Below are 20414 nucleotides of genomic sequence, written 5' to 3' on the forward strand. Positions count from 1 at the left end.
CTTTTTTTTCCTTGTAAAGACATGCGTTTTCGATCGGAAATTTCGCAAGACGCGTTCATGATGCTCTTGCCCGGATGCACCCTCTCACCACGTCCCCGTAAAGGGTGGCAGCATGACCCGTCGAGGCCCAGCCTGGCAAAAGCATATTCTTGCTGTGCCGCAAAGTCAACAATCGTCATCAGTAATTCACGGCTACTGAGGTCGAAGAGGGGGGCCAGACTAGCAGGGACGATCATCTAACCCATCGTTGTCGTACAAGCGCATGGCGTGCACCAAACACCAACTGATGTTGGGTCGTGTTTCCCGGTGATTGGTGGGAACGGATATGCGACGCGCGGAAGCAGACTCGGGCCGTGTTTTAGTGCACAGCCGGCGTGTGTCGTGGTATTTTGCTGCTTGTCCCGTTCCGGCTGTTGGTCGGGACTGTCCTGTGCTTGACCGTCGTGAGTCGAGGCCTGTGCGTTCCGCAGGACTCTTGTCCATCTATTTGCGGCCATGACGACGAGAGCGCGCGGGTATGTACAGAATGTCATTGTTGATTTTTCTTAACGCTGAGGGCAGTGCAAAAGATCGACAACATGACTCGAATGCCAACTTGTGGAAGTGCGAGCCCAGATGCTTATTACGATGTGCGATGCCATCTGTCATCCATCGCAAACGACAGGAGCTCAGCGTGGGAGGCCTGGATATGGTTCAAATCGTCGGTCTGATCAAGGTCGCCAGGTCGCCAGGTCAGCACTGTGGGCCATATTCCCACGCCGTACAGTCTTGTAATCATTGCCTCATCGTCAAACTCTAACGACGTCAACCTCGCAATAGTTCGCAGACGAGTTTCATCAGGTGACCGAACAGACGTTTAAAACGCTTTGTCCGTCATTTGCGGCACATAAACGCGCACGACAAGAGAAAAAGGCAATCGAGGAATGCAATATTATTACGCCGCAACGAGGCTTGAATGTCAGCCAACATCCCACGGAATACGCATCGGGAAAAAGAGGCAAGCGGCGGGCGCTGTAATGGCGTGAGCAACTAGCCGCCCCGCAGCCAGCGTCCCGAACATCTTCAGCCCCGACGATGGCTCCTGCGCCTTCCCTCCGGACAATTATTTTTGGGAACGAAATTCCTTCGCTCGGAAAGCAGCCAGATTGAGACGAGAAGATACGAACCCGGGCAACCACGATAGACGCTGGCGGCTTTCCGTTGCATGAGGGTGTTTGACGTTGTTGGCGACGGCAAGCCACCATGCGGCAACATTGCGTGCGGGACGCCTGATTTAGAACTGCTATTAAATGGCGTCCAAACCGCTTAATTATCTTCCGGCTTGACAGTTTCAAGGAATCCCTTTCGGAGTTTGTATGCATTGGGTTACCTCGGATCACGATTGCCATGCGCGTTGTACATACCCATTCCAGACGCAGGCATCGGCGAAAGGTATGGATGGAGGGAGTTTAGAATGGAAGATCAGGTATTGTCTGTCTCGAGATGACAAACTTGACGCCCGATTCATTTTCACATGACATATAGGCGGCAAGTTGTACAGAAGACTCCGGATTCATCGCAGCCATGATCCGACTCCAGCCTCGAAAGGTCAGGACTCGTGAACACGGTGGGTCACAGGTACAGTCTGTACTTGTTCCGGATTGAGCACATCTTGCACCTGCCCAAAGGGGAGAAATAGAACGACAGTCGCAATTAAAACCGTGCCGACTTTTAATTTTATACTCTGCCCTTGACATGCCACGCCGAGTCTGGATCATCAGCAGTACGATGATCTTGGGCCTTCCCGTATCCTTGACCACAATCGCATCCCGCACAGCATATCAAGCACATGGGCGTCTCCAGTCCTAGCCACTTTTGACTTTGACAGACGTCCGTCCAACTCCCGCAAACCAGAGACTTCGAACAAGTAGCCATGCAAGCGGGACCCAGAAATTGATTGACGCATAGAGATCCAGATGTTTAGAATCCTCCAGACCGGGGAGGACCGTCGCCAAGCCCGTCACACTCACCGTCGCCAGTGCATGTAAGACGTCGAACGCGGAGAATGAGATCAAGATCGCCCTCACGACCAGGTATGCGTCCCGTGTGGTCTCCAAATGATGGATGGCGACGTATAGGGTCAGCGGCTCGACGATGGCGCTGAAGGTGAAAGCGGACATGTATTGGTAAAGCAGCGATCGGACCTGTGGAGTGTTCCGGACGGCTGCCGGATCGCATACACCGAGCTGCTGCACGGGCGTGAAGAACCAGCTTTGACTGTGTCGCGGTGCCAGGGATTGATAGTGGTCTGCGGGAGAGAGGATGATTGATAGCATCGCGACGAGGATTATAGATGGCTTTCATAGTATCGTCAGCAGACTTCTGGCAGATCGGATGTCTCTTGCTATGTGTTCTACCTCGAGAAATAAGAACAGTGTGCGATACACGGGCGGGAGCACCGATGCATGACGTGGTTGCGGCATCCTCAATCTGTGACGAAGATATTGATGGGTTTTCGATGGTTTTTTTCTGGCTTCTCTGCTGGTTCAATCGCGTCCTCTCCTCGAGGTATATACGTATGGATCTGCCTCGGTCTGTCAACCACTTCAACCGCAGTGTGCATCTGGACACGATTATGAGTGTTGTGATCACGGAGCCTGGGATCGCAGGCGGTCCGCGGAACCACTGCTCGGGCAACCTTCCCGACGATTCGGTTTTCACGCCGAGGTCTCTGTCAACCTCGCTCAGTACCTAGGGAGGAAAGTGGGCAGCATATATCAACCTTCTCAACAATAATCATACTGCGAAACATGCCATGCGAACTGATTTCAGGTCGCTCCCAAAACGGCATCATGTACCTCCGTGGTTCATGATACGACACGCGATGTGTTATCAGGCCTCTAATACTACTAAGTAATAATGATCGGAGCTTTCCCCAGAATCTCATCATACCAAGATCGGCTGCCATGTCGTGATCGATAGGCTGGAGTGTCGCCATCAAGGTGGTCCTTCGGTGTTATCGCCAGCGGACTCGGATCAATCGAGCTCATCAGCATCACCACTCATGATTAATGCTCCATTAAGGTCCTGGGCACCGCGATGGATATCCTTCGATACCCGTTTGCATACATTTGGTCGAAACAAAGTCTCCATAGTCTACACAATTAATCTACTGATATTCTGAAAGCATCGTATCGGCGAATGACCTGTTTGACATTCAGCCAATCTCCTACATATCAAACATATCCTTCCGAGATCTGATCCAGTAACATGCTTCAAGACGAGGGAGGGATAGCAAGCTCCATCGACAACACTGCCATGGTTGGAGAAACCACATCCAAGACAGCTTCACACATGAGGATGCTCGCACCTTCACATCTTCCGCCTCTTCCTCCATTAACCACCCTCGAGGATCTGGAAGAGACGGTCAACGACACGAATGACGAGGACACGAAAGCCACATTTTCCTCCTTACCTCCCGAGCTGCTCCTCGAGGTGATCCCACGCGTGCCATACTCTCCATCTAACCTCTCTGCCCTTCGCCGCACAAGTCCCGAACTGAAGTCTCTCATCCATCGCCACGAGACAAGCATCGTGCGAGCGATCAACGAACTCCAACATCACTGCTCGCCTTCACAGGCCCATCAATCACACCATCTCTTCCCCAGTCTCCAGCTCCACAATTTCGCCTCTCTCGATGTCCTCCACGGACGCCTCGTCCGGCTGGAAGATCTCCACGCCCAATGGCTACACATCACCTCCCATGGCCCCGAACTGGCCTGGCTCCGAGGCCGATGGGAGACGATCCACAAAGCCGGGCTGCTACTGCTGTATCGGCTTCAGGACGTCAACCGCGAAGCGCCCAAGAGCACCACACCATCATCCCCACCTTCTCTTCCCTCCTCTCCACAGAGCTCCGGCGACAATAACGATCCCTCCTCCTCCTCCCCAGCAATATACACCCCCCACTACCCCAGCCCCGCCGCGATCGCCCTCCTCGAGACCCTGCCCGCGCCCGCCCTGGCGTGTCTCTTGTTCAAGCTCGTGTCGAGCATCAAAATCCTGCGCGTGCACGGCGCCGCGCCGATCCATGGGACCTACGCGGCGGGGGATGTCTTGACGAGATCGGACGTGGAGCTCGCGGCGGAGGAGATGCTGTTGCTGCATGGACCGGAGTGGTTCCTGGGGATGATGAGGGCGGGGAGAGGCGGGAGGAAGGGGAAGAACGGGGAGGGGGAGGAGGAGAGGAGTGGGAGGAGAGGGAAGGAGGAGGATGATGGGCAGTGGGCGGTGGAGTAAGTCTATCTCTTTTCTTGTCTTCCCTCTTTGCCCCCTTTTATTTCCCCCCCTCGCAAAACCGCAGAGGCCAGAATACCAACCCGCTGACCTTCTCTCTCTCTCTACCAACCAGCCTCCTGACCTCCGAACTGACCAACTTCACCACCCGGCAATCGCCCGACCCGACGACCCATCTGCCGCGGCCCCCGACGCTCACCTCGCGCCTCCGCCGGGCGTTTTCTAACCAAACGGGGAACTCCCCTCTGGTCGAGAATCTGGGGCGGATGTGGGAGATGCTCGCGGCGCCCGTCTGGGACCGTGTGGACGAGGAGATGCTGGGGAGGGTCGTGGGGGGTGTCGGGTTGCTTGGACGGAGGAGAACCGCTGGAGGAGGGGGACGAGGAGGGGAGGACGAGGAGGGGAAGAAGAAGAAAGTCGGCGGGCTGGCGCGGAGGGGAGCGGGAGGTGGGAGGGAGCGGATGGGGAGCGGTGATGGGGACGACTTGAAGGGGAGGGGGAGATGTGGATCTGCGGCGTCGGCGAGTTCGTCGGCGAGCTGTTCGTCGTCGTCGTCGTCGTCGTCGACATCACGATCACGATCGTCGACATAGCGATAAACCCCTTCCTTTTCCCGAAAAAAACACATTAAGATCAAGGTCCGCGCGGAGTCCTGCCCATGTTTTCGATAGCGAGAAACACATGACGAAACTGACCAGACGATGGTGATCTAAGACGGGGGGGAAATGGGAGAGGTAACATATGTGGACAATGCCCCCACAGCGACAGACGTCTCACGAAATCACCATCGGATTCATCCCCCGACCCGACCGTGTACCACCGTCGAACGTCGCCATTTGTTCCCTCTCTCCCCCTCCCCCTTCAATATATTCCCATAACAAACAAATAAAGAAAAAATAAAAATAAATATCGAGGGTGTCAAAACGACGGGACAGTTACAACAACGAATGGAACTCGTTTTCTGTGGGTGTCTAACCCTAACACCACGAATGCGTGTGTATGGTAACCCTAGTCTCTCCACTCGATGGATGGATCCCTAGGATTTATGGGAAGGACCGTTTCTCGTTTAACGAGTGCTGTGCTGTCCATGTATTCCCTCTTTCTCTCGATGTGTTGCCCTGGCTGATCCACCTCCTCTCTGTCTTTCTCCTCTCTCTCTCTCTCTCTCCCCCTCTTCCCCTCTGTGTGTGTGGGTAGACATGCATGTGTACGCGCGGGTGTACCGGAAGTCAGAAACAGAGTACGACACGTCTACCGATGGATGAACGAAATTCAAAACCAAAAAGGAAAAAACAACCAATCAAGATTGAATTTGCGTAACGACAAAAGAACAAAAACAAACAAAAAACAAGGGTCGAGGAGGACGTCTCGATCTCGACCGTCTCCCTCCCCCTCAATTCCACGCATCGCCCCAATCGTCATCAGCCTCCTGCTCCGCAGCAGCGCCCTCCGGCTCCTCCGACTTTCTCACCGGGACGGCCTTCTTCGCGACGACGGCGGCAGCGGTGGTGGCAGAGGAGGAGGTCCTTTTGACATTCGGCGCGGCGAAGATCGGCTTGTTCGTCCTGGTGGTGGTGGTGGTGGTGGTGGTGGAGGGTGTTTTCTTCGCGAGGCCTTTCGGCAGGGGCTTCTGGGAGGATTTCTTGTTGGTGCTTTGCGCGGCGAGCCAGCCTTCGAAGTCGGGCTCGCCGCCGTCGTCGTAGATGCTCGTGGTGGTGGCGGCCGTGGTGGCTTTGGTGGAGGAGGAGGAGGGGTTGTGGCTGTTGGTGAGGGGAGTGTCCCATGCGTCGGCGGCGGCGGCGTTGTCATCGTCGTTGTCGTCGTCGAGGTCGCCCCAGGCGTCGGCGCCGAAGTCTTCATCTTCGACGGCGGGAGTGGTGGTGTTGCGGAGGCCGGAGGAGATCTTGGGGATGGCGGGGGAGGAGTTGTTGTGGGTGAGATGGGAGGAGCCGTGGAGGGACGATGATGATGACGGAAGGGAGGGTTTGGGGGCGCCGGTGGAGGATGAGGAAGGGGTTGAGTTTGAGCGGTTCAGATCGGGTCGGGCAGCAGCGGTCGTGGCGTTCCCCTCGGATTGCATTTCGCCCATCGCGGTGCCGAGTTTGTTGGTGAAGGAGGATATGGCCCAGCCCATCCATTGGCTTCCCGCCTGGACGCCGGCGGCGGCGTTGGGTTGAGGGGAGTTGACGCGCGTTCCGCCGGCGGATGTGCTTTCGGGCGGCGGCAGGACGGTGTCCGGTAGCGTGTTGCTGTATTTCCGTACGCGATCGAGGTAGACGGTCAAGGTCTTATTGGCCTGATCGCGGATCATCTTTTCCTTGTCGACGAGGAGTGGACAGATCGAAGGGAGCAACTTGGTAGCGCAGTCGTCGTCGGCGAAGATGTCGACGGTCGCGGCCAGTGCCATCAGTGCGGCGTTGCGCGCATGCACGAAGGGATCTCGGAGAGACCGGCAGAACGCAGCGGTGAGGACCTTTGTCCTCGTTCCCGGTCCGAGGTTGCGGGCGATCTTCCCGAGACAGATGGTTGTGTTTGTGCGTATGCCTGGCTGGTCGTCGTTGGCGGTTTTGGCGAGATGGCGCAAAAGCTCGCCGTTGATGACGCGGTCCGAGAGCTTGGGAACCACGACAAGCACGGCCTTGACGGTCTGCTCACGGACGATGGGCGCCAGATCACCGAATCCAGTGACCATCTGCGGGAAGATTTTGTCGGTGACGAGCTTCTGGCTGAGGTGATCGATCATGTGCGGTAGGTTGTCGAGCAAGCATACTCGCATCGCGCGGTCCGGAATCGTAAACAAGCGCACGATCACGGGCGTGATTCGAGCATCATACTCTTCGTCGGTGAGTTTGGTTGCGATGCGCATCACCAACGCGAGTGATTTCGGTCCACCTCCACCAAACTCGACCGATTTGAGCAGTTCAGGCAAGACCTTGACTTTGAAGAACTCTTCGGGGAAGTCATCGGACTCGGCCACGGTCGCGAGCTCACTGAGATGGTTAGCGAAAGGAAACAGGTGTGAGCACACGGGTCTGCCTTACGTCAAGAATTCGTCTTTTTCAGCATCACTCTTCAATCCGAGGTTGTCGATCCCGTCTGTCAGCTGAATCAAAGGAGTGTCAAAGAACCCGCCCGACCGAGACCCCTGCTCGAGGAAATGACCGACGCTGAGCCGCATCTTCGGCACGGCGTGCGTGAGTCGTTTGTAACTGGTGTGCATGTCCTGTGGGATGTTCCTGGTGGTGCCGATCTGGTCGGACCCGGAGAAGCCTCCGCTGAACACCTCAGAGACGAGGATGCCGAAGCAGAACGCATCGACGGCGTGAGTCGGGTTCTTCCGTACGCTCTCCCACCCCCCTTTGGCGATCTCGGGCGGTGAGTATCGACCGATGTCCGGCACCAGGCTCCCTTGGGTGAAGATGACCGCATCATCTTCTTTCATCGAACTGAGGATCTCCAATCCGCCGATCTTCCATTCGCCGCTGTCGCTGGTGTAGATGGACGACGCCCGGATATTGCCGTGTACGGATGCTGCCTCGTCGTTGATGAATTTGAGCGTTTTGGCGACGTTGTGTAGACCCCATTTCAGACTTTCCTCCGACAACGCCTTCCTCTTAGTCGACCAATTGAGAGGTGTGATGGGCTCCGTGGCGATGTAGATGAATTGATCCGTCTACCTTGCTTTTCAATCAGCATTGGGCGGTGATCGGCGCCGCGGTTCAAGACCGAAGCGTTTGCCCCTCGGATCCACACGCACCTCGATTGTATCCAAGATCTTGACGACGCCCGGATGCCGTAGCGTCTTGAATTTCCGAAGCGCATTCCGCGCGAGCGGGAGTCGAGCGCGGTTGGCGTTGATGTCGAAGGAGAGAATGCTACATTTCGACCCGTCTTCCTATTTTGATGACATCTCACATGAATCGGTGTCGCGTTGACAATGGCGGAGACCCATCTCGGAGGGGCTATGAACATACTCGTTTGGTGCCGTGATGTAGAGTCCAGATGGATTGGTCAATGTCCATGCGCTCGCCAAATGTGTAGCCAAACGCCGGGCCCTTGGCCATGGATGCCACGGCGGACTTGAAGAACTCCATGGTGGATGGAGGATTGCCGAAGATGTCGTTTGATCAGTTGGGAGGAGCGTGAAGCGATTGCGGGCTTCGTTGGGTCATGGCCTGCCCGGGGAGTGGTTGTTGGGAGTTATCGAACACGAGTTGTCACGAAGGCGGCGATCATCATGGTGGGCTGAATTGGCCTCTACATTATTAGTTGATCTGAACTGGCCCAGGGCTGAACGGACGTCCCTCCCACCAATTCTCAGGGACACCACGCTGTGCTGACTAATAAGATTACGGTAGGCGATGATGAACGGAAAACCACAGGCCTGAGGCACCAAGTATTGTTTCCAGAGCGGACAGCCGTTGAAGAAACCTTGGAAGCTTTGGAAATACTGGATGATGACGTTACAGTCATCAGTCCGTCCAAACGCGCGATTTGTCCTCCCGCCTACTCAGATCGACACTTGAAATTCTTCTCCAGAGGAGTATAGGGTGGAAGGTCAGTCAGACGTGTCAACCTCGGTCCGGCAGTTGGTACATCAAACAAACAACCGCCCGCCCGGTATCAGGGGTCATCGTGTCCCTGACGAGAGGCGAACCCACATTTTTCCTTTGGTGGTTTTCACATCCGCCGTCTCTATGGTATGGGAGCAGCATCGTCATTCGACCGGACGGTGATTTCTCTTCCAACGATGATCGTCGGTGCATCGCAGAGCAGCGGTGTGGATCATGTAACCCCAAACATAGGTACAGTATAGCACGTTCCCCTGAAACGTTCCCAAAAGAAATGGCGCGCGTACGATACCTATGCACGGCAGAAATCTGCATATGTGTGTGTAGAAAAGAACAACGACAACAACGACAACACCACCAATGATAATGATAATAGTAGTGATAGTAGTGATAATAATAGAAGCCGACATGATTCATGATGTACGTCTCCAGCTGCTGGGGATGATCCTTTCCACCTGCACGAACTGACTGGATGGAGCTGCATGGCGCCATTGGGACCAATGTGTTTCCTTTCATTAGGATTCTTTCCAGGATTGCGGATTTCCCATCCATTGAGGCGTCGGTGCCACTATCGTCAGCCTGCATACATATGCATGGCCGACTCTCCTTGTGTGTGTGCGGCGTCTCCTCTCTCTTGTGTGTGGTGGTGACGTGTTCCGTGGGTGATCCGTCCACCTTTTCACGTCGACGGCTGACTGTCCTCCGCTTGATCGACAATGCCCAGCGTGCGTGGAGGACGAGTGGATGAGGGGTTCGACGACGGTGAAGATCATCGAACGTATGGAAATAAGGTGTACCAGACCACGAAGATGATTGAACGTATGGAAATAAGGTGAACCAGACCACGAAGATGATTGAACGTAGAGATATAAGGTGTACCAGACCACGAAGATCACTGAACGTGTATGAGGTGTACATACCAACAGGAGGCATGATGGTTGATGATCCCTCTCCTCTGCGGTCCATCCCCGCTGATGATACCAAGCTTTTCCTTCGAGAGCGTACCACTGTGGTGGGAGAAGGGGAAGAAGGGAAGGGAAGACAGGGCGGCATACGTACCAAACACACACCGGACACGCCAGGGATGTTGAATAAACGCATGCACACGTATATGGGCGGTGATGGCGATGATACAGGACATACATAATACCTGGGTAACAGGTTAATAATAATTCCAAGGAAATAATGATGGACACTCTTTTCTCACCTGGGCATATGCAGTGGAAACGGGCGGAGGGAGAACACCACTGCCAGAACACGTGCCGGACGATCCGTATTGGCTTCTCGCGCTCTCTCTCTCCCTCTTCCCCTGGTTCTGTCCCATATATCCCATATATACAGCACAGTAGTAAGGACAGTACGATCCTCAGGAATTTGATGGAGGCGTCTTCAATTCGACACAGTCCTGCTCGGAGAGCTGCTCCTCGGTACAGAGGGTCGTAGTGGTATGTGGATGGATGCGGTTTCGAGAGTGTGATATGCCTTGCATGATGGATCTCCTCCAGGATTTATTTGGCTTGACCACCTGCACCTATGCGCACTGTGGCATAGCAGCCAGCAGACGCCGCTTCCATGCCATTGTGGATAATAACTGTATGCCCGGGAATTTGGAAGCGCAGACGCTTGTTGCTGTTGTCATGTACCGGCCGGCCTAGGGGTGTTATGTCATAGACTCAGCCATGGTCAGACAGACAGCCACACCTATTGATTTTATTTGATCTTATTACTAGGTATATACACACACTCTGCAACCCATTGCAACAATAAGAATATTAACAACTCGGACTTGGATCATGACTGACCTGACTCGCATATCATCATTATCATCATCGTCGTCGTCGTAACTCATGACTCAGAACCGATAGAATGGATGGACGCGATGGGAGTGTGAAATGCCGTCCAGCAATTCATTCCCGTGGGAGTGCACCGACCACCACGCACAGGTGACAGCATTGTCATCATCATCATCGTCACCGAGAGAGCGCCAAAGCTTAAAAACAACGTCCCAGCCGGGAATTGATGGGAAAACCTTGGAAATCCTCATCATCAAATCTGGGAGGATCCCGCCTAAAACAGTGGCTAAAATGGGCGCAGTGCCCTCTTTCTCTCATCAATTCTCCATTATTTACCTAGTACATACATAACTACTAGGTATAGTATACGATAGCTGCGGTCCAGTCTACGCTCCCGCCGCAAAAAGACGGGCGTGCGTGCGTCTGTTCGCGCGCAACGGCCATTTCGTCAGCCACACACACACACATACATACACACACACACACACACACACACACATACGCCCATCGTTGTCGTCTCGCCTCGTCTCGTCTCGTCTCATTCTCTACCTACGCACTACCTACGAACACAACCAACACCTCCACCTCTTCCTCCTCCTCCTCTCCTCCCTGTATTCTCACCTTGTTAATCATAATCTTGGGTCACCCAACCATTGACAGTACACATCCTCCCCGTCTGTCATTCCTCCTTGTTCTTGTACCATCTGTTCTTTGACGCCATCGCTTTCCCGTCTCGCTGGCGAACATTTCGGAAAGCGAGCGAGGGAGAACATGTCCGCCTGGAGCTGTATGCGCCGCCGGGACTGATCGATCGCATTGCTCCGCCATCTCACACCCAACTACAGTACTTCTTTCAGCTTGAGAGCGAATTTCGCCTGTGCCGACCTCTCAGAGAACTACAGCCTTTCCATCCCGTTCTTCCTGTACAATTACACATACCTTCGTCGCATCGACGACATCGCATTGCCCAAAATGCCGAGCCTCTTCGGATCTCGACGTCGCGGCAGCAGCGCGCAGCCGGTCAGTATCGTTCTCAAGCCCGCTCACGTATGACATAACGCACAGGTCTGATACTTTTCTCTCCGCAGCCACTGGACCGCAGTGTCACCTCCAATGCCGCCCTCGCCGCCAGTCAGGCCGCCGTGCAGCGGCGGCCATCCACTGCCTCGCTGTCGTCATCCGCCGCCGCCGCCGCCCTCCGCTCATCGAACACCACCCCCGAGCCGATCGGCAGCATCCAGACGAAGCGCATGATGCGACGCGGCTCAGTCACCTCGATCGGTAGCGGGAGTCAATTCGGTGGAAGCGTGGGAGGTAACAACTCTCGAGCTCCCTCGCTCACCCGGCCCGGCAGCTCGGCCTCCATGAGTGAACGCACATTTCGGGGCCAGTCACCCGCTCGTAATGGAGCTGTCCCACCGGCACGCAATGCACCGCCCGTCCCGGCTATCCCACGAAATATCCCGAGCGGACACAAACGCTCCTCCAGCGTCGACGTCCCGGCACGCGCCATATCCCCTTCTCCCAAAGACGGCCGATCCATGAGCATGGATCGCAGGAGTAAACCTCATCCGCCTCCAACCAAGCCCCCTGGGTCGAATCGCAACTCCAAACGATTGTCGGACGTCGCAGAGGAGCTCGAACGGAGCGACAGCAATCGCAACAGAAACTTCTCCCGTCCCATCGCCTCGCCGACCAATTCGCCTCCCGCGTCGCCCATCACGGCCCGCCCGGACGAGGCCAAGAGCGTGGCGGCATGGCACACTGCGCCCAAAGGGACGGGCCCGCTCAATGGGAACTCGAACAAGGCCGCCAACAAGTCAGACGCCCTGTCTCAGAAGATCGCGCGGATACAAGCAGCGGCGGCGGCAAACGGGAAGCCTACAAATTCACCATCGCCGATCAACACATCTGCACCGCCGAAGAAAGAGCAGGAGGTGGTCATGATCTTCGATCCGGCCACGAGGAAATTTGTTCCTTCCTACCGGGACAAGCCTTCTCCATCGTCGTCGTCTCCGCCTTCGCCCGCGCTTCGCCAACCGGAACCACTCGCCCCGGGCACGTATGACCCCAATACGCGGACCATCGTCCCTTCGCCGAGCTCAGCAGCTGCGCCGCCGTCTGCGCTCGGACAGACGTCTTGGCAGTCCCCTTCGCCCTTGGCCGCGCCCGTTCGACCGTCGGCGTCTCGCAACATCACCCCCGTTTCTATCCAGGCCGTCAAGTCCGCGGCACAGCCGGTTGCAAAGCAGCCATCGGGTGCATCGGCCAGCCCTGCTGTGGCGCAATCATCCTCGAAATTGATACCGCCTCCTTCTCCGGTCGCACAGACCACGCCCACCCCTGCATACGTCTCTGCATCGCCCCCCGGTGGCCAGTCGAGCATTCGCAATCGCGGCCTCTCCCCGTCGCCCAGTCCAGCCCGCTCGGCACGGTTCTCCACGGTCCCCACCATCGACACCACCAAGCACGTCCCACCACCTCGGGAGCTGTCGCCCGTCAAGTCCGCCTTGAAGCATTCGCCAGCACCTTCGCTGCGTGCTGCTTCACCTCTGGGAAACTACCCGACTACAGGGACCGCCAGCGAGATCTCGGACACGGCGTCGCAAACGTCACAGGATGGCAGTCTCACCGTCAAGAAGAGGAAGTCCGTGCGAGTCAGCTTCGAGGAACAGCCACAGGAAATCGCTCCGGCGAATGCGACGACCGGCAGGGTAGCTTCGTTCGACCGTTCTGTAATCGACGACGATGAAGATGACGAGATCATGAAGCCCCGCCCCGCGTTGCCGAGTTTCGGGAGTGTGCGAAGAGGAAAGGATTCACCAGAGGTGGCAGAGAAGGCCGCGGGCATCCCGCCAGCTCAGCCTGCAGTGAGCAGTGATCACGCCATCGGTGGAATCCTGGCCAATGCTGGTGACCGAACCAAGAGCGACGGTGAGGCTCCGGAAAACAAAAGAGCCGAACACGCCAGGGGTGACAGCCACGCGTCCTTTGCGTCAACGACCGAGACTCAACAGACGGACGACGACCAGGAAGTCCCCGCGATCAATTTGCTGCCTCCGACGCCTGGTGAAGAAGGAAAGCCGTTTGCGGAAGCTGCGACGACCGCGCTCGCTGTTTCCGACGACGCTGAGCTCCCGCTCGTTGACCAAGGCACGCCTGTGCTGGACGCTATCAACGAAGACAGTGACGATAGTGTCAATTTCAGTGACGCTGCAGAGGACCTGTCGGAGCTGGATAACGGTGGTTTCATCTCACTCGACGCTGTCGCCGTCAGCCCCATCGCCAAGTCCGCCTCCGCCGCCAGACCGGTCTCTCAGATCATCGCATCGCCTCCCGCAAGCCCCACGGTCCCGCTGGCCGTCAGAAAGACTCGCATGAACAATGAGAAACAGGGCAGTGGGGATTGGACCGAGGCCACCGCATACTGGTCGAAGTTGAGCAGACAACAACGCGAACAGATCGAGCGCGACCACATGTCGTCTGACGATGAAGCGCGACCGACGGCGGCGGCAAAGAAGCCAAAGCAGGCGGCTGAGAAGACATCGACCGCGCCCGCGGGTGTCGCAACTGCACCGGTCGTCAAGCCGGCGCTGAAGAAGAGCATGCGACCGGAGCCCACGCCTGCTGCGGCCACCAACGGCGACGCTGGGGTTCATATGCGACGATCCATGCGCGGAGAGAATGGCCGAACACCCAGTCTTCGCGATAGAACGGCATCCCAGCGCGCCGTTCCAGAGCCGCAGCCGCGACCGCAGCCCGCCACCGCTCGCCCGCCAATCGCAAACCGTCTCAGCAGTCTGTCGGTCATGTCCACCACTTCGGTGGCATCGCAGGACTCGGCTTACCCCAAAATCAACGGCAAGGGCAAATCTGCTCAAGCCTCGTCCGGCGCGCCCGTGGTGAGTGCCCGACTTCAGAAGGAGCTGGCCAATGATTCCGACTCGGAGTCCAGCTTCAAGAAGAAGCGTCGTCCGGCCAACAATTCCGGGAGATATACTATGAAGCGCAGCATGCGACGTGCCGCCGATGCGCCTACGACCGCGGCCCCGGCTCGTGAAGCACGCCCCGTGTCCCCGGATCGAGCCCGCACCAAGGAGCCGTTCAGCATGCGCTCGCTTTCGCCCACGGGGTCTCTCTTCAGCCGCAACCGCGGCGACAAGGTGCGCGAGTCGATCCGCAGCGGTTCCGTCGATACCGGATCGAACCGGATGACTCTACGCACCGCTGCTAACGGTAGAGCACAGTCCGGACGTCCAGGCGCCAGCCGTCAAAACAGCGCCCCCAAGGGCTCTGGATTCCGTTCGCGCTTCGTCGACTCCGATGACGAAGACGACGCTCAGCCTAGCCGCTCCGTGGGTGGATTCTTCCGCAGCCGCTTTGCCGATTCGGATGATGATGCGGATGATGATACCCTCATCACTGCGGACTTGACCCCTGTTCGAGGTATCCCGCGCCGCACCGGCCGCGACGACGGCGACTCTACCGACCTCGAAGACGAAGACGACGACGCGGAAGACCCACGCAAGGCCTCGCGTCGGCGAGAGAAGATTGCGAAGCCTGGTGTCCCTGACCCTGCCGAGGTCGATCGCGCGATGGCTTTGATCTTGGCACAACGCGAACAAGAGGCGAGCAAAGCTGCTCAGCCGGTCCAGCAGCCAAAACCGAGCAAAGCCGCCAAAGCCAAAGACGAGCCGGACATGGAATTCCTAATGGAGGCCGCTCGAAAGAAACTCGGCATCCCTGCCCCAGTCCCTCCCGCGAACTCGAAAGCCGGCTCTTTGTTCTCCAAGGGCAGCCTTCGAGGCAATTCCGGCAAGGATGCCATCGCCAACGATCGTCCGGAGCCGAAGTCCCTCGCGGCCGACAGCTCCCTGGGCCGTGAGTCCACCTCCTCCGCACAGGGGTACACACCTTCCATCATCGAGAAGAAACGCCGCGGTCTGATGGACACCATCCTGCGCCGGAACCGCACCAACAGCAGCGCGTCCATGCCGGCGCTCGACACACAGAACCCGCCTCCCTCAGGCGATGCCCCTCCGGTACCTTCGATCCCCTCGAGCCCACGCGTTTCCACGCCCACACGCCCCTCGGACCTCACAACCACCACCGCCACCGACGCCGCACCCATCTCTTCTCCTTCCACGCCCACCACCACCACCGCCGCGGCGCCCACCACCGCACCCACGACCCCCCCTCCTCCCGCCGCCATCGCCACCACCGCGACGCCGACCGACACGCCCAGCCCTCTCTCCAAATTCCTCCACCGCCGCTCCCAACCGCCGCCCATGCGCCGCGACAACAGCAACTACTCGACCATGACCGCACCGCCGGACATCCGCTCCGACTGGCCCGCCGACGACCCCGCGCCGCCCCTCCCCCGCGCCGCCGCCTCCTCGGCCCTGAGCCCCAACGGCCACAGCAGCAACAAACCCTCCAGCTTCCGCCCCAACACCAGCGACGGCAACGACGCGCCCAACCGCCGCGCCTCGGTGCGCTTCCTCGAGGGCGGCGACGACGACGCTCAGGAGAAGTCCGGCGCCGCGATCAACCCCGACGGCTCGCCCAGGAGGACCGTCCAGGTCTACAGCCAGCGCACCGGCAAGAAGAAGAAGTTCGGCCTCTTGAGGAGGGCGTTCCGGCTGGACGACTGACGAGAGGGAAACCTCTCCTGATTTCTTTTCTTCCTTTGGAGGCCCCCGGAGATTGTGTTTCGCTATCCCCGATCTCCCTACGGGTGTACCCTTGTTCTTTCTCTCTATGAACCCTTTCCTGCACCGGGGGACCCGTCAGGAACAAACACCACCACCATGACAAAGTAATACTACTACTGCCACCACTACTAATCTGCCATTTTGTTTCCATCATCACTTTCGCCGGGACAGGACCGCCGGCGAAGGGATAAAATCTGTCACTTCGCATCGCGAAGAAACCCCACGATACCCCTTACATCGAGCCCCTCTCTCTCTCTCTGTTTTTCTCTCATACAAATTAATGATCGATTTCTCTGTCCCTCTCTTCTCTCTTCTTCTCTCCGACGCCATCTCTGCTGATCGTCTCACGTCTCCTCTTGTTGTAATTGAGTCCATGCATTGCCTACCTACCTTCCTACCTGCCAGTTGAGTCCTCCCGCCAGGCTAAGCGAGGGAGGGATCTCTCGTCGGATCGCCCTGTCTCCGCGCCGTTCTTGGTCAGGTTTTGTGCAGCAGGGTGGTGCGAATCGAAAGTGCGGTTGAACACATCGTCTGAGCGACCAACGGATCGCGCAAATCGACTATTCGATCAACGATTAGGAAGGATCTAATTAGAGTGATTTGATATTGATTGTTGAGCGTTCAGCTCTGGAACTGTCGTAATGGGAGGGGGAATAATACCTGGAGAGGCTGTGCCGTGCTGTGCTGTGCTGTGCTGTGAGATGTCTCGCCCCGGTCCCTTTTCTCCGCCAAAAGAACGTCCCCCATTGGAAGGATCGCCCCGGCTTGGATTCCCTGTGAGTCACCGATCATGGCGCAGCAGTCACCACCACCACCACCACATCATCCGTTTCGGGGTCTGGGGGGTGGGTGAGCATGACTGCATTTGTATAGTAGCGATTGACGAACATAAGAGAAGACCAACGAGAAATGTAATATTCCCTCTCCTTTCATCCTTCTTCAACAATAACATCCTCGTCAAATCGTGACATCGGCGCACATCCCTCCTCCGTCTTCTAGAGATTCAGATCTCGTGCACAACAGGGAGGACCACGAGGAATACAGCCCGCATACTAATACCGAGTCGCTTCACGCCTCTCTCATCGCGCGGTTCGGAAGATTCCTCCCTTCCCTGCGCCCAGAATCGCATGATTTGAAGAAGAAGAAGAAGAAGAAGATGAGGGAAGGAAAGGAAGCGACCCGCGAGGACCGCAACGAAGGCCGACCGACAAGGCCCATCGTTACCGATGAGAGCCTTCCAATCCGACCCAAGCAACCGACGACAAATACAGACGCTCGATTCGCAGATGCGAAAGAAAAGCTCGCCGAGGAGCGCGACGCGCGAAGGAAAGAACTCGCCGCTGCGAGGGAAGCGAGAATCAAGTTCTTCACCAGCGCCACCGAACGACAGCGCAGGGAGAGTGCCAACGCGGTAGACCTGAGAAGAATCCAACTCGCCGACGCCATCGAGGAGAAAAGAAGGGACTACGCCGACGCGATCGCCGCGCGGAGGAGGGAGTACGCCAATGCGACCGACGCGAGAAAAGCGGAACTCACCGACGCCATCGAGGGCAAAAGAAAGGCGTACGCCGACGCAATCACCCGAAGGAGATTGGAGTTCCCCGACGACGAAACAGACTCCAGGAAGAGAGCACCCAGCGACGACATCGAGAGCGGACGGAACGACGCCATCGACCGAAGCCCCACCACCAGGGAGGATTCCCTCCCCGCCTGGATCACCATCACCTCCCCGACCCCCTCCCTACAATTCGACCACACCACCCACTCCGACTCCCAGATCCGATCTCTCCGCCGCCCCTTCCCCCTCGACGGCCGCACCCTCGAAGGCGGCGGCCAACTCGTCCGCAACGCCCTCTGCCTCTCGGCCCTCACCGGCGTGAGCATCAAGATCACCCACATCCGCGGCGGCAGGCCCGGCGGCGGGGGCCTGAAGGCGCAGCACCTCGCGTGCGTGCGGTGGCTGGCGCAGGCGTGCGAGGCGTACGTCGAGGGGGCGCACAAGGGGAGCCGGGAGTTGCTGTTCGCGCCCGGAGCGAATACTTGGCGACATCGGGGCCAGGCGGTGCAGCATGCGGGACAGATGCCGGCGACGAGATCCAGCGAGGACCGGGCTCTCCCGGCGGCGTTCTCGGGGAGGAGGGTGCTGGATGATGGTCGGGAGGTGTTGGTCTGTCATCCGCTGAAGATCGACACGGCCGGGTCGACGGGCCTGGCGCTGCAGGCCGTCCTGCCGTATCTGCTGTTCTGTCGGACGGAGCCCGCGGTGGAAGGGGGCAAGCCGCCAGGAGGGGTCTCGCCCCTGGAGAGACTCCCTATCCGGCTGACGGTGACCGGAGGCACGAATGTTTCGGGTTCGCCGTCGTACGACTATGTGAAACATGTCCTCCTGCCGACGCTGGAGGGGATCGGATTGCCGAAGATGAGCGTCACCCTGGGCCAGAGGTGGTGGAGCGCCGGGAGACCGGGGCACGTCGGAGAGTTCACCATCGAGATCGCCCCGCGGAAGAGGGAGGACAAGGTCGGGACGGGGCTGATGTGTTTCGACCTCGGATTGTCGAAGCAGCTCACAGATCCCGTCTATGAGCCGGAAGTGCCGATGGAAATCCATGCCGTCCTGGTCGGACCGGCGGCCTGTCGGGCATACTTCCGAGAAGCCCTCGCGGCGAACGTCGCGCGACATTTCGGCGCGGGGTTCTCATTCGGAGATGATGGTGGGGTCGACAATACAGGTGAACAACAACAACAACAACAACAATCACCGTCATCCATCGCCGAGGATTTCTACCCTCCACGGAAACTCACCCTCACCTTCGAATCCACCCTTTCCTCCCCGGAAAACGGTTTCTCCCGAAACATCTACATCCTGGTCACCGCCCGCATCCCCTCCTCCACCATCCCCGTCGAAGAAGAAGAAGAAGAAGAAGAAGAAGAAGTGCACGAGAAAAAAGGCAACAACGACGACGCATGCTCATGGACGAAGATCTCCCCGCCGCCCACCGCCGCCCTCCTCGCCGCCGATGTCCTCCACACCCAGTCCTCCAAGCGGCCCATCGATCTCGCCGAGAAGATCAACGAGATGACGGAGCGCGTCGTCGGAGACCTCGCGCGCGAGTGGCGGAGCAACGCCGTCGTCGACGAACATCTGCGCGATCAGCTCGTCATCTTCCAGGCGTTGGCCCTGGGACGGAGCGGAACCTTTGGGGGCTGGGAGGAGGTCGAGAAGGAGAAGAAGAAGAAGGAGGGGGAGGAGGATCAGTCGCAAGGACGAATGGGGAACACCTCGACTCTGGGACGGGGTGCACATGACGAGAAGCTGAAGCGGGAAAAGGAAGAGGAGGAGGAATGGTATGACGTCGACACCGAAATGACGGTCGATCCATCGACACCATCGAAACCATCACCACCACCGCGGAAATTCCGCGAACTCTCCCTCCACGCCAAGACCGCCCAATGGATCTGCCAGACGATCCTCTCCTGCGACAAGAGCCACACCCGCTGGGTGCACTTCGACGCGGAGGGCTGGTGTGACGGATTTGGATTCGGGGTGGAGAAGGAGGATCTGGGCTTCTCGTCGTCGTCGTCGTCTTCGCCTTCCTCAATCTTGAAGTATCAGGAGGCGAGACCGACGACTCGCGTCGCATGATCCAGCGGGGAGTTTCATCCTTCGAAGAGGGAAGTTTGAGGAGGCCATGGGAGAGAAGGGGGGATTGACGACGATGGGAGAATGATGGGGGTTTCGACTTTTCTTGCTTCGATCTTTTTGGGAAATGGATGTTGTGATGTGCAGCGATAATGACTCACAGACTGTAAAGATGCGATCGGGTATCTAATCAAAAGGGACTATCAATGTACGAAATCAATGAAAAGATTCGAGTGGATATGCATGCATGACTCAGATGATGAAGACGGTAGAGATAAAATGGCCTAAATTATCTCCGTTCGATGCATGTCGTCCACTATACCAGGGTATGGTAGAGCGCACCAAGGACATTGTCTGTGCACATTTCCTCCTATCACAACCGCACCTTAAGATGCAATTTAGGATTTTAATGTGCGCCGCA

General features: G+C 57.4%; 6 protein-coding genes across 6 annotated transcripts; 3 read left to right on the forward strand and 3 right to left on the reverse strand.

Moving 5' to 3' along the window:
* Positions 1–1453: 1453 nt before the first annotated feature.
* K489DRAFT_431933 (uncharacterized protein) lies at positions 1454–2713 on the reverse strand. The gene is made up of 2 exons (XM_033608466.1): positions 2397–2713; positions 1454–2336 (listed from the first exon to the last, which is right to left on the reverse strand). Exons 1-2 carry the CDS (start codon positions 2460–2462, stop codon positions 1845–1847), a joined length of 558 nt encoding a protein of 185 aa, XP_033459089.1. The 5' UTR covers positions 2463–2713; the 3' UTR covers positions 1454–1844.
* Positions 2714–3450: 737 nt separating this feature from the next.
* Positions 3451–4628, forward strand: K489DRAFT_289586 (uncharacterized protein; the record flags this gene model as incomplete). The annotated part of the gene is made up of 3 exons (XM_033600154.1): positions 3451–3825; positions 3982–4274; positions 4391–4628. Coding segments are annotated over 3 exons (906 nt in total), but the record flags the coding sequence as incomplete, so codon positions are not given.
* Positions 4629–5668: 1040 nt separating this feature from the next.
* On the reverse strand, positions 5669–8513 carry K489DRAFT_357950 (ARM repeat-containing protein; the record flags this gene model as incomplete). The annotated part of the gene is made up of 5 exons (XM_033602568.1): positions 8250–8513; positions 8033–8170; positions 7317–7948; positions 5747–7265; positions 5669–5707 (listed from the first exon to the last, which is right to left on the reverse strand). Exons 1-5 carry the CDS (start codon positions 8367–8369, stop codon positions 5669–5671), a joined length of 2448 nt encoding a protein of 815 aa, XP_033459091.1. The 5' UTR covers positions 8370–8513.
* A 37-nt stretch (positions 8514–8550) lies between these two features.
* Positions 8551–10182, reverse strand: K489DRAFT_231235 (uncharacterized protein). The gene is made up of 2 exons (XM_033599816.1): positions 10054–10182; positions 8551–9996 (listed from the first exon to the last, which is right to left on the reverse strand). The coding sequence occupies exons 1-2, from the start codon at positions 10059–10061 to the stop codon at positions 8847–8849; spliced, it is 1158 nt and encodes a 385-aa protein (XP_033459092.1). The 5' UTR covers positions 10062–10182; the 3' UTR covers positions 8551–8846.
* A 1429-nt stretch (positions 10183–11611) lies between these two features.
* K489DRAFT_410418 (uncharacterized protein) lies at positions 11612–16293 on the forward strand (the record flags this gene model as incomplete). Its single annotated transcript, XM_033607708.1, has 2 exons — positions 11612–11659; positions 11728–16293. 2 exons carry the CDS (start codon positions 11612–11614, stop codon positions 16291–16293), a joined length of 4614 nt encoding a protein of 1537 aa, XP_033459093.1.
* A 920-nt stretch (positions 16294–17213) lies between these two features.
* K489DRAFT_380792 (uncharacterized protein) lies at positions 17214–20222 on the forward strand. The gene has a single exon (XM_033604957.1). The coding sequence runs from the start codon at positions 17510–17512 to the stop codon at positions 19994–19996; it is 2487 nt and encodes an 828-aa protein (XP_033459094.1). The 5' UTR covers positions 17214–17509; the 3' UTR covers positions 19997–20222.
* The last annotated feature ends 192 nt before the right edge of the window (positions 20223–20414 follow it).

The sequence above is a fragment of the Dissoconium aciculare genome (genome assembly GCF_010015565.1).
Source record: "Dissoconium aciculare CBS 342.82 unplaced genomic scaffold K489scaffold_7, whole genome shotgun sequence".
Taxonomy (NCBI): Eukaryota; Fungi; Ascomycota; class Dothideomycetes; order Mycosphaerellales; family Dissoconiaceae; genus Dissoconium; species Dissoconium aciculare.